The sequence below is a fragment of the Myotis daubentonii genome, chromosome 14 (assembly GCF_963259705.1).
Source record: "Myotis daubentonii chromosome 14, mMyoDau2.1, whole genome shotgun sequence".
Lineage (NCBI taxonomy): Eukaryota > Metazoa > Chordata > Mammalia > Chiroptera > Vespertilionidae > Myotis > Myotis daubentonii.
Window position 1 is genome coordinate 19,126,627 of NC_081853.1, and position 17,538 is coordinate 19,144,164.

A 17,538-nucleotide genomic window follows, 5' to 3' on the forward strand; every position below is an offset into this window, starting at 1 on the left:
CCCTGGCATTTGGAGAGTGTCTTTGGGAACCGGAATGGGCCCTGCTTGCGGGTGGGCATGGTCTGTACCCTCCATGTCTTTGGGAGGGTCCTTATGATCCTGAGGTGCTATTGCCACTGCCCCATCCTAGCAAGAGCCTGAGGTGTGGGGATCTGGTGCTGATCTGTGTGACCTCAGACCATCTCCCCTCTTCTGAGGCTGTTTCCCCTTGTATGTGACAAGGGAGGTGAGCTGAGCCCCAGTGCACAAAACAGGCCACATGTACAGAGTGAAGCAGGTGGGCCTGGGCTGCCCCTCCCCCTGCCTTCCACAGAAGCCAGCCAGATGCTCCTCAGGACCCCAAGGCTCTGCAAGAGCCAGGGACCTTGCGGGCCGCCTCCCCCTGCGCCCTTGTTCCGCCTCCTCACCATCTTGCATGCCTCACAGACAAAGCCACGCCAAGGCTCCTGTGGCCAGTGGCAGTCTGCTTCCTGAGCTGCTCACCCTCCCAACTCCAGGTGAACCTCCCCTTGTCCCTCCCACAGCTCTGCCTGAGGCCTGGGAAGTCTGGGCTCTGGGCTTGTGTGAGATCCTTTCCTCTTCAGGCCTCAGTGTCCCCGGTGTGCATGGAGCTCTCAGATTCAGGGAGTGTGAAGGCCTGTCCAGCTGTGACAGCAAGGCCATGGACAGTCCAGGGCTGGGCTGGCAGGGCCTGGGCTCCCATGCTTGGCTGAGGACTGTGCCCGTAGACCCCCTGCCCTGCCTGTCCCCTGGGCAGGTGGAACGGGCTGCTCAGAGCCTTTCCCACGTCCTGGCCTACCCTCGCCTCCTAATATAGCTGTTCTCAGGCTGGGCCTGTGTTCTCCGCCCTGAGGGAGCAGACCATTTTATTGCTGTTTGTTTTAACAGCTTTTCCACTTTAGTCCTGGCTGGTATCGCTCAGTTGGTTGGAGAGTTGTCACCAGGTGGTGGGTTCGATCCCCGGTCTGGGTGCCTGCATTAGGCAACCGGTACATGTTTCTCACATCGATGTATCTTTCTCTCTTCCTTTCTCTCTCTTCCCCTCCCACCCCCTCCCTCCCTGCCTCCCTTCCTCTAAAACCAATTTTAAAAAAATCATTTCAACTTTATTAAAGGAAAATCTAAAGTCATCAGTAATCCTACCCCAGGCCTGGGTCCACCCTCCATGGGTCTGGGCTGGTGACAAGGGCACTGCCTTGGTGTGCTGACAGAGCAGCCATCTGCCCTTTCCCCTTCAATCCATGACTCATGGATCCCTTGGCATGACTGACCTCCATGCAGGTCACCGGTGTGTACAGGCCACCACAGGGAATCGCCCCCTGAGGAGCTCTGTCCCTTCTGGTTTGTTCCACACGTTCAGTAAATTCCCCAGAGGGAGGCCTCTCGGTTTGTGTTGCCAAAGTGCAGGTCTTGTGTTGGGGGCCTTGCTGGAGTTGCACCCAGAGCCCAGGCTAGAATAATGGGGCCTGAAAAGCAGCCTGGGGCCCCAGGAGAGAGAAGGGTCTCCTGGGCCCAGCCTCTCTCACCCCAGAAATAAGGCAGATCCACCCTGCCTTGACCCCAGCAGGTGTTGCCCCACTCAGACACCCCAAGGAGTGCTCAGGGCCTGTAGGCCCCACTGCCCAGTCACACCAACCTGGCCTGCAGGCTCCTTCCTCCCGGAAGCTGCCCCCGCCCTCCTCTTCCCAGCCACCCCTCGGTCTCCTCCAGGCTGGCTGATGGGGAGTGGGCTGGTTCGCTGTTGTGTCCCCAGTTCCCAGGGCGCTTGTTGGTGGACAGACTGGTGTAAAGGGTAATGGTGACCTGGGAAGGTTCTAGACCTTTCAGAACGCATGCCAGTACCTAGCTCCCACGTGAGCCTGCCTTTCCTCAGTATAGCAGGTCCTGGAAGAATGTCGTTTTATTCCGCCTCTTTAAATTATCATGTTGATGAGGAAAAATGTCAATTCCTAGTGGGGCCACTGTGTGGAGTTTATTGGCCTCCCATGTCTTTGGGTTTTCGCCATGGTTTCCTCCCACATCCCCAAGATGTGCACGTGAGGTGAACCGGTGTGTCTCCATCGTTCCAGTCTAGTGTGGGTGTGTGTCAGTGTGACCTTTGGTGGAGGGGTGTCCTGTCCAGGTTGGGGTCTCACCTTTTACACATTGAACTGCTGGGAGAGGCTTTGGGCATCCGAACCCCTAAACTGGAATAAGCAAGTTTGAAAAGCATGATCTCACTTGGTTTTATGAAACTTTCTTATATGTATAGCTTACACTGATTTCAACATTTTGGATTTTTATCTAGAAGTTTGGTGATGTTTTTGTGACCAGAAATTGGCCACAGGAAGTGAATTCGTTTCTAAGGTGAACATCATTTCACTTAAAGTTGACGTTTCCAAGAACCTATCCTGATAACACTGAGAACTTATTGTCCACATGTCTATCCCCATCCAAGGTCCACAGGACATTCACTGTTTGCCTGCTTATCTGAGTCCACTGCAAGTTTTGGCTTGTTAATTCCAATTTCCCGGACCCTGCCCCCGGAGGGGCGGAGCAGCAAGCAGGTTACTAAATCATTCCCCACTTTCTCTCAAGTTCAGAAGCAGCCTGCCAGGCACTGAAGCCCAAATGAAGCCCCCAGGCCCTGCCCGCGTCGGTGCCATCATGCTGGTCCTGCTCTCGCTGCTGGCTGTGCTCCAGACCACCGGTGCCCAAAAGGTAGCGGGTGCCTCAGGCACCTGTGTGCGCATGGGAGTGTGAGTGGTATGAGCTGGTGAGTGAGAGCATGTTTGTGTGTGAACGTGCAAGTGAGCACAGATCAGTGTGTATGCAAAACACTGGTGCTTACCATCCACCAGGCATGATGGACAGTCCCCCTCCCCCAGCCTCTCTTAAGCTAGAAGGGGTGATCCTATTCCATGTTCCAGGTGAGGAATTGCTGTCTAGGGCACCCAGCCCTTATCCCGGGCCCTGCACAGTCTTGTACACAAAGTTGCCCCTGGAGGCCAGCAGTGGGGCAGGGTGGGAGTGGGGATCATGAGCCCAGCTTGCCCTCTTTCCCTGGCTGAACGGCCTCAAGGTAATGACGCTGCCTCTGTCTCCCTTTCTTCATCGGTAAGCAGGGTAATAATAGACCCTATTCGGAGGTTTGTTGTGAAGATGGAACCTGTAACACTATGAAGTGCTTAGTACAGTGCCTGGCACAGAGCAGACACTCACGTGTGTAACAAGCCGCTCAGCCAGGCACCCACCTCTGCTAGGCGGCGTGTGCAGGTGAACAGAGCTGGCATGTACACAAGTGTGTCGTATGCAGGCTGGCAGATGTGTAAGGCTTCTCATGTGTGCACATGCGAAACTTAGACCTGGGTGGAAGGGCAGGTGCCTGGGTCAGTGATCTGTGGGGACTGACCGTCTCTGCAGGGCCAGGGCCTGGGCTGCAGGGCAGGGCAACTGGGGGGTGGGGCCCATGGCTGCAGGGAAAGGGGGCAAAGGAGAAGGCTCTCAGCTCTTAGGGACTGGACCCGGGTCATCTCCCGATTCTCCCAGCTCCTGGAGGCCCCTGTGGGGACTGGCAGGAGCGGTTCCTCCATTTCTGGTCACCAGAAATCAAAGGACTTGTTTGCTGCCCTGACACTTCAGAGCGAAGACCTTGAGCTTCCGGATCCCAACCGGGGCCAGGAAAAGTGAGAGTCCCTCCCAGACACACTGGGGCTCAGGCTCCATCTTCCATCCCCTGTGTGTTGACAGACTGGCCCCTGCCCCCTGGCACTGTAGGGTGGGGAATGGAGCACAGAGCTGCCTCTTATTTCAGAGAAAGATCCACACGTGGAATGCCTCACGGGGTTTTTCCTGAGGCATCCATCACTCAGTCTGGGTAGGGCCAGGGCTTGGTTTGGGACCTAGGTCAAGGCCTGCTCTTGAAGAGCATGGCTCCAAGCAGGGCTGGTGTTGAAGCAGCTCCACCCCCCTCCTTCACTGCTCCAGAATGCCATCGACATCTACAGCCTCACTGTGGACTCCAGGGTCTCCTCCCGGTTTGCCCACACGGTCATCACCAGCAGGGTGGTCAACAGAGCAGATTCCATGCAGGAGGCCACCTTCCAGATGGAGCTGCCCAAGAAAGCCTTCATCACCAACTTCTCCATGTAGGTGCCTTCCCGCCCCCTCCGCATCCCCTCCCCATCCAGCACTGCCATCCCCTCCCAGCATGTCCCTCAGGGAGAGAGGACCTCCTCCTGACAGGAGGTGTGTGCTTCCCCCTGCAGGCAGGACAGGAACCAGAGGCTTTATCAGGAACTTATTCTCAGAGATGTTCCCCCATCCCACACTCCCTTCCTTCCTCTTTTCATCCCTTTACTCCTCCCTCCTTCTATCTCTTTCTCCATTCTCCCTCCCCCTTCCCTCCCTCCATATTCCATCTATCCCTCTATCCCTTCCTCCTTTCACCCCTCCCTCCACCCACCTCTGCATTCCTCCCTGCCCTGTGCAGGTGGGAAGAGGGTTCAAAGCCTTTTTGCCCTGTGTCTCCCACTGGCCTGGGAGCCTGGCATCTCCCTCCTCCTCAGTCTGCCCCACACAGCTGGGCACTTGGCTGGGTGCAAGCGCAGCTCAGAAAACGCGTGATGGTGGTCGACAGGTTCCTCTGGGACAGTCTATGAGATGGAGGGGCAATTGGAATGTGGGGCCAGAGTGGAAGGGAGAAGAGAGGCCAGGACTTAGCTCAGCCCCATCTCCTCTGTAACCTTCCTCTCCTGTCCGTTCAGTAAAACGAATGTTCATTTCCATTGTGCATGCCTCGGGGTAGATGGAGGCCTGGCACACCTAGCAGAGGCTGCCAGCCCTTATGCCGGGCCCTGCACAGTCTTGTACACAGTAGGTGGATAATAAACGGGTGAGGTCTGGTCAAGGTAGGAGTCACTCTATCAGGAGGCACAGCAAGTCCCAGAGAGGCTCCCTGGAGGAGATGGGATTAGAGAGAGGCTCCCCACCACCAGGCTCTTGACAGCACCCACCCTCCTGCCCCAGGATCATCGACGGTGTGACGTACCCAGGGAACATCAAGCAGAAGGATGCAGCCCAGAAGCAGTACAGTGCGGCCGTGGCCAGGGGGGAGAGCGCTGGCCTCGTCAAGTGAGCCCAAGGGGTGCGGGAGACCCCAGTGGGGGTGGGGCAGAAGTTGTCCCTGCCTGTAGTTCTGCTTCTGCCTCCAGTGTCCATACCCTACCTGGTGTGGAGGGGCAGGCCTGATGCCCTCCTCCCCCAGGGCCATTGGGAGAAAGATGGAGCAGTTCCAGGTGTCGGTGAGTGTGGCCCCCGCTGCCAAGGTCACCTTCGAGCTGGTGTATGAGGAGTTGCTCAAGCGGCGCCTGGGAGTGTATGAGCTGCTGCTGAAAGTGCAGCCCCAGCAGCTGGTCAAGCACCTGCAGGTACCTGGAACCTCCTCCTCCCAGGAGGCCTCCTGGGTGACCCCTGTGCAGCTGAGGGTGGCCCCCCTGTCCCCTCAGCCTCCTGTGAGGCCCAGCCCTGGCTCCTGGCTAACCCAGTGACCCCTTCTTCTCCCAGATGGACATTCACATCTTTGAGCCTCAGGGCATCAGCTTTCTGGAGACAGAGAGCACCTTCATGACCAATGAGCTTGCAGACGCCCTCACCGTCTCACAGAACCAGACCAAGGTGGGCCTCCACAGTGGTTGGGAGGGTAGGGGCCTGTCTTCAGGCTTCCCTGTGATCCTGGATTCCCAGAGAGTGGGACAATTGGGCAGAATCTCTCAGCTGGCGGACTTCTGAGGTCTCTGTGTCCGCGCGGACATGAGGCAGATGAGGAGGGCAAGGCCTAGAGGAAGACGGTGGGTGCTGGCTTGACCCTGAGGTTAGAGGGGGACTGGGAGAGGACACTGACCTGAGGGTCCCAGGACCAGGGGGAAAGGCAGAGGCTGGATCATACACATCCTGAGCCCTGGCTCTGCTCACACGGCTCTGGAGCAGAGGCTCCTCGCTCACACCCATCCACTGTACTGAGGCCATCCACCTGACAGCCCAGCCCGAGAGAAAGTTCCCTGGGATTTGACCTACGGGGAATTCTCATCCCGGGTGATTCTCAGGTGGGGTGAGGGGTGTGAGCGTGGCCTCGCTGCTCCCCGTCATCAGCCCAGTCGGACTTTCCTCCAGGCTCACATCCGATTCAAGCCGACGCTCTCCCAGCAACAGAAGTCTACAGGGCAACAGGACACAGTCGTGGATGGCGACTTCATCATCCGCTATGATGTGAACCGCACCCTCTCTGGAGGCTCCATTCAGGTGCGTGGGCTCCAGGGGAGAGCAGAATAACCAGGAAATCCACCCGTCCTCAGGAGCCTGAGGCTGGCTGTTGCAGAAGAAAAGGCAAAAAAAACTGCTCCTGCCGGTCAGTGTGCAACGAAGGCCACAGACAGAAAACACGCGGTTTAGTTATGCTGTCCCTGAAAGAATTCCCTTCCAGAGGCAGAAAGTTTCATCTGCTAAAGAAGGTTTATTACCTCTAAACCGCCTCAGTTATTCAAACGAATAGGAAGCAAAGTGGAGTAGAGTTCTAGTGGGTCATGCATAGTAGGGAAGGTTTCAGCAAAAGAGTAGCTTGACTGAGTCCTAAGATAGTGAGGAAGACAGGGGGCCGGAGGGTGAGGGTGAGTGGGAGGAGATCAACCAAAAGACTTGTGTGCATATGTGCATAACCCATGGACACAGACAGTAGGGTGGTGAAGGACTGGAGAGGCTGGCAGACTGGAAGAGCTCAGTGGGGGGAAAAAAGGGGACATATGTAATACTTTCAACAATAAAGAATAAAAAAAATATATGACGAGGATTTGGGGAGGTTAGCAGTGAGGCTGTGACAGAGGAGCTCAAAATGAAGAGAGGATGGGGACCCAGGAATTTGGGGTAAGGAGGTGGGTGGGGCAGGGCAGGGCAGCGCTGCAGTTCTCATCATTGGGGTGTGTCTCACTCTGGTCATAGATCGAGAATGGCTACTTTGTGCACTACTTTGCCCCCGAGGGTCTCTCCACGATACCCAAGAATGTGATCTTCGTCATTGACACGAGTGGCTCCATGATGGGCAAGAAAATCCGGCAGGTGGGTACCACAGGTCAGGGTAGAGCCCTGAAAACTCTCAGATGCCTCAGACCATCAGCTCTGGTCTAGCAGGCAGACCCTCCCTCCTCCATCTTCCTGGGTAGGAGGCTTCCAGAGACCCAGGTTGGAGCTGGTCCTGCCCCTGGAGCATTCACCACGTTCCCACTGCAGGTGTGGGCCTGGGGTGCAGCCCAAGGGCACATGAACCCCCAAGGAGGTCCCACTGAGACACCCACCTTGTTTCCCCTTCCCCTGACCAGACGCGGGAAGCCCTCATCAAGATCCTAGAGGACCTCAGGCCCGAAGACCACTTCAATCTCATTAGCTTCAGCAGTGAAGCAACCCAGTGGAAGCCATTGTTAGTGCCAGCTTCCACCCAGAACGTGGAGGAGGCCAAGCAATATGCTAACAGCATCCAGGCCCAGGGAGGTATGCACCAGGGCAGCCCTACAGGGTGGGGGCATCCAGGCACAAGCTCCACCTGAGAGCCATCCTGAGATTGTGTGTCCTCAGGAACCAATATCAACAATGCAATGCTGATGGCCGTGCAGCTGCTGGACACAGCCACCCGGGAGGAGCAGTTGCCCTCAGGGAGCGTCTCCCTCCTCCTCCTCCTCACTGATGGCGACCCCACTGTGGGTGAGAGCACAGCAGCAACTCAGGGCACAGCCCAGAGGGCATCGCTGGGGCTCCATCCTGGCTTGCTGGGGGACCTGGGGAAGGGAGGGAATCCCTGAGGCCTCTCTGGCTCTGAGATTCCAAAAATATCCCCTGAGCAAATCCCTGTTTTCTCACTCCTGTCCCCAAACACTGTGTCCAGGCGAGACCAACCCCACGAAGATCCAGAAGAATGTGCAGGAGGCCATAGGCGGTCAGTACAGCCTCTTCTGCCTGGGCTTTGGCTTCGACGTCAGCTACGCCTTCCTGGAGAAGCTGGCGCTGGACAACGGCGGCCTGGCTCGGCGCATCTACGAGGACTCGGACTCCGCCCTGCAGCTGCAGGTGCCAGCCTACCCCTGAGGGCTGGGTGAGTCAGGGACGACCCTGCCCGGCCCGCGTGACACCCCCCACTCTGCAGGACTTCTACCAGGAGGTGGCCAACCCCCTGCTGACCACAGTGACCTTCGAGTACCCAGGCAATGCCGTGGAGGAGGTCACGCAGGACAACTTCCCGCTGTTCTTCAAGGGCTCCGAGATGGTAGTGGCCGGGAAGCTCCGGGCCCAGAGCCCTGATGTGCTCTCAGCCACAGTCAGCGGGCAGCTGGTGAGTGTGGCCAGCCATCTGGCGTGGAAGGGTGGCTGCAGCAGGCATTCGGAGGGGCTAGGTTCAAACTCCAGCCTGTCAGACTCCAGCCCACTGACCTTGGGCAAGTGATAAAGTGCCCTCTGCCACCATGGGGGACCCCAGTCCCCACTGCATGGGCTGGTGGTGGAGATTCCATGAGATAATGTCCTGATTCTGCTGAGAGCACCTGTGCTTGGCTGCACGTGCTAGGCACTTCATAGTGAGTCTGAGTTGCTGCTGCTGTGCCCTAGGGCAGTGGTCGGCAAACTGCGACCAGACAAAACGCGGCTCGCAAGCCACATGCGGCTCTTTGACCCCTTGAGTGTGACTCTTCCACAAAACACCGACTTCTGTGCATGGGCCAAAGAGCCGCATGTGGCTCAAGAGCCGCATTTTGCCGACCACTGCCCTAGGGCACCGGGTTTGGCATCCCCTCTGTCCTCCACCAGCCCTCTGAGATTGCAGTCAGGCAGGGAGGGCTGCTCCCACTTTACAGATGAGCAGACCGAGGTCCAACTTGCCCTGAGGCCCAATGAAGCCCAGTCAAGACCCCCCACAGATCACCACATGGTGCCCTCTCCTCGCCCAGTTCTCCCTGCCTCTGTGCCACCGGGGACCCCTCATTCCACAAAGAGAAACTGAGCACCTGCTCTGAGCCAGGGTCTTCCTAGGCCCTAGGGATCCTGCCCTCATGGGAGAAACATTGGGTAACTTCACACAAACAAGGAAAGACCCAGAGGCTGGGGTGTCTCTGAGAGGATGAACCCAGGGACTTAGGGGAGCAGCACGGGAGCCCCAACGTGGCCTGGCGATCCGGGAGGGCTTCCTGGAAAGGCCTCAGCTGTGACTGTGGGATGAGTAGGAGGTGGCAGAGGCCAGATGGGGAAGTGATGGAGGAATGTTTCAGGCATGCGTGGCCGGCGGCAGGATGTGCAGGGAGAATAGCAGGTCGACAAGGCAGGCAGACACGCAGGGACCAGGGCTGAGTCTCAGAGCAGTAGCACGTGTCACAAGGAGCATTGCATGCAGGTGACCAGAACCCTGGCTTCCACCCCCTCTTTGGCACCTCCGAAGGGTGAGGCCTGCACATTTCACCTAATCTCCCCGGGCCTCCGTTTCCTCCTGGGTGAAAATGAGAATCGGTCATCTTACCCACCTCATGAGACAGCTGTGGGGACTAACATCTGGTCCAGGGTAAACATGCCACACATGTTATCCTGGAGGCTGGGAGTTCCCAAAGTGCGGAACCCAGGGTGACAAAGGGGGTGCCATGTCTTTGTTTGAGTAATTTCGCATTTATCCTAATGTATCTTCCGAGAAATAGAACTCCAACCCCAGACCGAGCATTTCCCTGGTAGTCTTGCTTGGGACAAGGCCGAGTAAAGAGTGTTCATCTGTTTAACTTTCACTTAAGGAAAACCTTCAAATAGATCGCTGTTCAGGTGGATAGGACATTTGTGCAGTTGGCCTGCAGGTGACAAAGGTGTGGCAGGCCCGGCTCTGGTGAAAGACAGACGAGGGCGACTCCAGCAGCGAGGATGGGGCCTGGTCCACATCGCAAAGGCTTTTGGCCGCCAGGGAATTGTGACAGGAAAGGCTGGAGTTCCTCTGCCCACACGCCCACTTCCCAGGCTGCTGGCCAGGTCAGCCTGAGAGCAGAAGGCCCCACCCCGGGGAAGGAAGCAACGGTCCACCTGAAACTTGGGCACATGCCTCGCTGTCACCACTGGACAGTGCCTGGTCCCAGCAGGGGGCACCAGCTTAGTCAGGGGCAGCCTAATGGGGTACAAGGGGACCCAAACCCTATCAAGGCCTGAGTTCTCTTTTAAACTCTGCCATGACTACTGGAAAGGCACTTGTCTCTCTGTCCCCAGAGTCTCCATCTTTGGGGTGGGGCCATCTTGGGACCCTTTCTGCTATAAATGCATTTGCTGCTGCTTCTGCACTGGCCTGGGGTCCAGATCCCGTCCTCATTGTCCTTCCTCCCCAAGAGCTGCACCTGATCTGAGTCCCTGGCTTTGCACCTGTGATAGTTCCTACCTTTTCTCTCCACCTCCTTCTCATCCTTGGAGGCTCCGTAGCTGAGCCCCTAACCCCCCTAAACTCCCTCCCTGCTCCCCACCTACTCAAAGGGAATGCGGTCCTCACAGCCAATTCCTAGGACCTGCCCAGTCCCAACTAGGTTTCTCATGGAAGTGCTGGGAAGCGGCAGGCCAGGTGCGGGCATCAGGCCCTCACTGCTGCCGCCTGGCTGGGCCCCTTTTTCCAGCCCACGGAGAACATCACCTTCCAAATGGAGTCCCAGGTGGTGAAGCAGGAAGAGGAGTTTCAAAAGCCCAAGTACATCTTCCACGGCTTCATGGAGAGACTCTGGGCGTACCTGACCATCCACCAACTCCTGGAGCGAATGTGAGTGGCCTGCACCCCCAAGGGCCTGCTGGGGCGGCCACACACAGCCTCAGTGTCTCCCCAAGCTCCTCATGGGTGGGACACTCCTGGGCATCTCCTAGGTATGGAGAGAGGGGGGTCATGGAGTGGTGTCTGAGCTCCAGGCTCTGCCAGTAGGGACCCGCCCCCACCCCCAAGGGTCTGGAAGGGAGGGAGAGTGGAGCTAGGCATCCAGGACCTGCTGGCCCTCTGATGCTCTCTACCTGCAGGGTTTCCGCATCCGATGCCGAGAAGCAGGCCCTGGAGACCCAAGCTCTGGGCTTGTCGCTCAACTATAGCTTTGTCACCCCCCTCACATCCATGGTGGTCACCAAACCTGAAGGCCAAGAACAGTCTCAAGTTGCTGAGAAGCCCGTGGAAAATGGTGGGTGTGACAGCGGGCTCCTAGCTCTGTGGCAACAGAGTGTTGACCCAGTCTCTCCCCCCCAGTCCCTCCCCCACACCCTGACCAAGACCCTAACCCAGCCACACAAACGCCCCAAACCTCCAGGAGATGCATCCCATTTCATTGATGAGGAAACTGAGGCCAGGTCTCCCGACCCTCCGAAATGCACTGCAGCTCTGTGGTGCTGGGGTGGGGAAGCAGGTTAAATAAGCACTTCAAACGCATCAAACTGCCCAATAGTATCTCTCTCTCTCTCTCTCTCTCTCTCTCTCTCCCTCTCTCACTGTCTTTCTCTCTCTTCTCTTTTTGTTTTATCCAGGAAAGGTTCCCTCAGGTAAGGGCCAAATACCCTCAAAGGCTGCCGTTGGTGACGTGTGGCTGGTTCAGGACCTCGGACCCCAGTCCCACAAAGTTGCTGGCCAGGGCGTCACCAGCCCAGCCTGCTGCGAGGAGGGGGCATTGTCTGCCCAAGCACGTTGGTGCATTTAGTCACCTGTTCATTCAGATATTGGCTGTCCTGGCGCTAGGGGCACAGTCCCCATCCAGCTGGATACACACCCAGGTCTCTCTGATTTCCAGGTCGCACTGTCTTCAGACTTAGAGGCAAGGGACGCTCAAGGCCCAAAGGACCAGGTAGCAAAGGATCAGCGGTGGTGGGAGGGGGAATTGACAGAACCTTGACCTTGGCCACAGGCTGGGCTCTGCCCTGACTGTGGGTGAGTGGCTTGCTTGGCTCACCTGGCTGGTGGCAGGGCTGGGATTCAAGTTCAGGTGTGTCCATGCTGGAACTTTTGTTAGTGGCAGAAGAAACTTCAGAGGACAAGGTAGTTGGAAGTGACTGATATCCCAGCGGGGTGGGAGGAGTTCAAGAAGGGTTCCTTTTCTGGCTTTGAATTTCTCCTGGCTGAAGGGGGAGAGGCTCTCAGAGTGGTGGGTGTGGGGAAGAGAGCCATCTGCCCTCTGTACATCCATCTCCCGGGGTGGGTCCCAGAGCCCTGGCGGTGGGGACCCATGACTCTGCTTGAGCCAAGACTGCAGGTGTCAACTTTTCTAAAGCTGGAGTTTCGCTGTACGCTCGAGTTCATGACGTGCCCATCAGGAAATCTGGACCACCTGGATTTCTTATTCCTTCTGATGTTCAGCTCATATCTGAGAGAAATCCGGATCTGTGGATATCGGGCAGGATGGGTGAGCCACTTTCTGACCTCAGAGGCCTCGTTTCCCCAAGGGGATGGTAAGCCTGCCTGTAGAGCTAGATGAGAGCAAGCACCCTGCACAGGGCTGGGCACCGGCCAGGCAGACTGGCTGTGGGGCTTGACATGAAGCAGTGTGTCATTTAGTTTCACTGAACCAGACTCATTACACTCTGCAGGCTGGCTCAGGATGGAACCTTCTAGAAAGGGAAGGCTCCCACCATTCCCCCAAGCCATGAGTGGCCCCATGAGCTGTTTCTGATCTCCAGTCTGGATTCAGACCCAGCCCAGCACCAGGCTGGACCCTGTCTCCTCAGTTTTCCCTAAAAGTGTGCTCTCCTAGTTGGGGGAATGTGGGGCAGGGGTCCCAGGGCTGGAGCTTGGCGGGTGCAGGTGGCCGTGGCGGCTGGAGGGCTGAACCTGACTGCCTTCTCCCTTTCCGTTTCCGGCCAATCCTGTACTAGCATCTTCCTCCTCCTCCGGTCCCGCTGTGGTGTTTGATCACCTGGATGAAACAGTGGAAGGTACGCCCCCAGACCAGATTCCCTGAAGTGGACGACCGCCCTATACAGGAAGACCCTGGGATGGGAGACCCCTGGGGATCTCTAGGAACCTGTTACATGTTTCTCAATGTTGAAGTGGAGAAGGAACCCTGTCCACATTTAAACACTATCCCATCCTTCAGTTCCCCCTGCCCCCAACTGCGAGGAAGGCGATGCCTAAACAAAGATTTTTTCTTTCAGAAACAAGCCCAACAGCCCCACCACCAGGTAAGGTGCCTTCCCCCGGAGCCCCTCTTCCCGTCGCTGCCCTCCAGATGTTCTACCTGCCCCAAGAACCGCATCTGCTGCCCCAGCCCCCATCCAGGCTCCGACCTTCATCCTGCCTCTGCCTGGGCAGAGCGTGGACCAGCTCTGTGTGGACATTAAGCGCACCCGTGGGCCATTATTACTCCTGCTCTCAGACCCTGACCAAGGTGAGGCCCTGAGCAGTCACCTTCCGGAGAAACCCGCTGCAGTCAGTGCCCAAAGCGAGCTAGAGGCAGAAGCCCAGAAGAGGAGGCCAGGGCTGTTTGAGGGGCATATCAGGCTGCACGGGGTCACACAGGAGTGACTGGGCCTTGGCAGACAAGTGGGGGTTTAGTAGTGAGAGGCCGAGGTTGGCAGAAGCCCAGAGCCCTGAAAGATGGTAGTGGGACCATAGAGAGTCTGGAGGAGATGAAAGGCAAGAGGAGGGAGGTGTGCTGACCGGACCGGCTCCCCACCCCCCAGAAGGGTCGTACTGGTTGAGCTGAGGTGTCAAGTCAGACGTGGTGACATACAGCACTCAGGGATGCTCACACACCGTCCCCACCTCCGCACACCAGGCCTAGAGTCTGTTTGCTCCCTGAGGGCGCGGACCGCTGATTGGCCATCTCCCTCTTGGCCACGGCACCTAGCTCAGGGCCCCGCACACTAATGCGCTTTATCAATGTTCATGGACTTCAGACACGATCGCCCTTCTCAGAGGGCGCACCTGAAAGTGTCCATCGCTGAGGATTTGTGGTGCTTCCAAAGTCAAATGCAACCAAGGGAGGAGAGAAGAGATTGTGGAAAGCAGACTCCAGTGTGAGGGAATGCTGGGAAAGGGCAGTGAGGAGGGGCTTGGTGAAGGGCAGTTCTCAAGAACGTAATCAGAGAGGGCCATGCCTCTGACCTCTGCTCCCGGCTCTCTCAGGTCTCGAGGTGACTGGCGAGTATAAGATGGAGAAGGCCCAGTTCTCATGGATCGAGGTGACTTTCAAGAATCCCCAGCTGCAGGTCCACGTGTCCCCTGAGCACGTGGTAGTTACTAGGGACCGAAGAAGCTCTCAGTACAAATGGAAGGAGACGCTGTTTGTGGTGATGCCTGGGTAAGCCTCAGGCGGCGTACCAGCAATGACCTCTCAGGCTACCTTAGCCAGTGCCAGTGCTGACTGGTGGCCTGAGGCCACAGGCTTGGGGATGAAGTGCTTGGGCTGGGCATGAGTCCTCTGCAGTGGGCCGCCCCCACCGGTTGGGCAGAGCCATACCTCTTTTTCTCTGGGGGCAGCAGCGGTTGTCCTGGGGACCTGGCTGCTCACGCACGGTCATGCCCCTGAACCGTGACCCTTGCACTCATACATCCACCCACAGACCTTTCATTGGCCACCACATATGTAGGTCTGGGTAGCCTGGCACTTCTGGGGACCAGATGTGGGCCCCCCGGCATGGCCACACCTAACCCAGATCACTGTCCCGTGTAGGGGACAGTGTGGCTTGGAGCTACACTGCTGCTAATCCTGTGTGACCCTGGGCAGGCTGCTGAGACCCTCTTAGCCTCAGTTTCCTCACTCATGCCTGGGCAGAATCTCTCCAAGCCTGAGTTAGAGGCTAAGGGCAGACCCAGTGAGGGAAGGTGTCAGGGGAGCACTTTGCTCATTAGAAGGGGTGGTGCCCACGGGGCATGCCAGAGGGCAGCTGTCTCCGTGGTGAGGGAATGATGACAGCAGTGAGAAGTTGGAAGGCACTGTCCGCCAGGGGGAGGCTATGAAAGTCTCTCTTAGCTCACTCCTGAAGCTCTGATGGGGAGAGACTGTCCATCAAACACCTGGCGCTGGCAGGTAAGGGAGGTGGATGGCGACCTCTTCTGGGTGGGGCTGCCTCACCATCGAGCCTTCCAGAGGCAGCTCTGCGGGTCCAGAAGTCACGAGGGGCCTGGAGCGGGCCAAGGCTTGGGCCCTCTGGGAGCACTGCCCTCCTAGTCCAGTCCGTGCTGAGTACAAGGAGCCTCGTCCATGCCCCTAACTGAGCCCCTCAGTAGAGACTGGTTTCCACCTGACAAATGAGTGAGCACCTAGCTAACCTGAGGGGCTCACCTGAAAATCGCCCATTTCATACCAGATCTTAAAGTTTCCTGTTACTTGATAAGTACTTGCGCACCAGAAGATGAATAAAGAGCTCCTCTTAATCATAGCGACAGGGTCCACACACTTTCACGAGCTACAGAAGATCTCCGTGAAGAAAATCAGACCACACGTCCTGTAGTGAGTCCCTTGGAGCCTGTGTAAACTTAGTGCAGGTCCATTAAGGTAACTCAGAGTTCCAGCAGGGTCTTGTTCAACGTGCTCTAAGGAGCCAAACATTCCCCAGAAAACCAAAAAGGTAATAAATCAGAGATTTTTTTAAGTAAAAGAGAAGGGCATAGAATCAGAAGAGACTTGCCCTTCTAGATGTTAAACATACAATTAAACACTGATCGTGAAGAGAATCTGGCACCGGCAGAGTGTGTCCGATACCCAGGAATCATATCAAACGAATTTAAGGGGAACCAAATCTAAGAAAACAGAGGGGAAGGAGCCGTTATTTTGTTTTATAAATGCTGGGATCACCAGATATCATTAACGTCACGTTGTCCCCGTTGCTAAGGAGAATGTGTAATGGACTTCCCATTCAAGGCCACAGCTGGATTCCCCCACCCATCCCACCCCGACCGCCAGGGTCCCCTGCGGATGTGTCCATGCCTACCTTCTCTCAGGAGCCTGGTTTCCCCACAGCCTCAAGATGACCATGGACAAGGCGGGGCTCCTGCTGCTCAGCAGCCCAGACAGAGTGACCATCGGCCTGCTGTCCTGGGACGGCCCTGGGCGGGGGCCTTGGCTGCTCCTGCGGGACACTGACCGCTTCTCCAGCCACGTCGGCGGCCTCCTTGGTATGAGCCCATGACCCTGGCTCAGGGCATCCTCAGATCCAGCTCTGCCTGGGAACAGGCAGTACCTGTGTCTCCCAGTCCCCGTGTCTTTATCCCTCACTGACCCACCCTTTGTCTCTCAGGCCGCTTTTACCAGGGCGTTACCTGGGGGCCCCCAGATGCCACAGATGACAGCAAGCGAACACTGTGGACTCGGGGGTTTGAGTTCAATGCCACCAGGTGACTCCACGCAAACAGGCCAGGGGTGGGGACTAGGAGGCTGAGCTCTTCCCTGGGGCCTCCACTCCCCTGTCCGTGCCTGGGAACTAGAGATAGTCGGGTGAAAGGTTGATGCTTTAGACATGTCTGACCCAGCTCTCAGTGTGACCCACAAAACAGTCAACTCAGACCCACAGAAAACACCCCAGCCAGAGATCACTAAGGGTGAGTTGGGGGCATTAGCAAACTCCCTGAAGTCTCAGAACCCTGGACCCTGGACAACTGGCTGCCCTTGGGTGACTGGGCCTTGTCAGCCTGTGCTGGGATGGATTCTAAGGGGCCCTGAATCTCCACCTTCCACTTGCCCGACCCAAGCCCTCTCACTCTCATCCCATCACACCTGAGATTTGCTAACCACCTGTCTGTCTGTGTGTCTGTCTCTCCATCCCAGAAAGCTCAAGCTGGATTACCAAGAGGGGACCCCGGGAACAGAGATTTCCTGCTGGTCTATCGAGCTCTGATTCTGATGGCAGGAGTTATACCCCCCGCCCACCCCATGCCACCCCACTGTGTGCAGATGGCTGTCATCCTGTGACCACAGCCACCTGTGGGGTCTCAACCATGATGGGGAGGGGAGTTCCACTTATTACAAATAAAGGCAGGTACTTTAAACTCAGGGAGTGGGCTTCTCTGGTTCCTTCCAGCCAAACCCCAGGCCTGTAGACCCTCCTCCTGAACACTTAGCATCATGTGACATTGGCATCTCCCACAATCAGCCCTCAGAGGCCTGTGGCCAGTAGGTCCCTGAGGAGCTTTTGGTCCACTCCCCTCATTTCATAAAATGGAAACTAAGATTTCATTTAATAGTATCTGCAAATGAGGTTCATACCCTTGACCAGAATTGAAGCCAAGACCTTTAGTATTCAGGTCGATACTCTATCCACTGAGCAAACTGGCTAAGACAGTGGTTCTCAACCTGTTGGTCGCGACCTTTTTGGGGGTCGAATGACCCTTTCACAAGGGTCGCCTAAGACCATCGGAAAATACATATATAATTACATATTGTTTTTGTGATTAATCACTATGCTTTAATTATGTTCAATTTGTAACAATGAAAATACATCCTGCATATCAGATATTTACATTATGATTCATAACAGTAGCAAAATTACAGTTATGAAGTAGCAACGAAAACAATTTTATGGTTAGGGGTCACCACAACATGAGGAACT

General features: G+C 56.5%; 1 protein-coding gene across 1 annotated transcript; it reads left to right on the forward strand.

Annotated features, from left to right (window-relative positions):
* Positions 1-2,542: 2,542 nt before the first annotated feature.
* LOC132215399 (inter-alpha-trypsin inhibitor heavy chain H4-like) lies at positions 2,543-16,982 on the forward strand. The gene is made up of 22 exons (XM_059663558.1): positions 2,543-2,700; positions 3,967-4,127; positions 5,008-5,112; positions 5,246-5,408; positions 5,545-5,655; positions 6,151-6,279; positions 6,973-7,089; positions 7,350-7,518; positions 7,603-7,728; positions 7,910-8,091; positions 8,168-8,353; positions 10,644-10,783; positions 11,032-11,186; positions 11,527-11,695; positions 11,974-12,031; positions 12,233-12,395; positions 12,865-12,924; positions 13,218-13,376; positions 14,117-14,291; positions 15,954-16,108; positions 16,231-16,327; positions 16,758-16,982. Exons 1-22 carry the CDS (start codon positions 2,611-2,613, stop codon positions 16,825-16,827), a joined length of 2,940 nt encoding a protein of 979 aa, XP_059519541.1. The 5' UTR covers positions 2,543-2,610; the 3' UTR covers positions 16,828-16,982.
* The last annotated feature ends 556 nt before the right edge of the window (positions 16,983-17,538 follow it).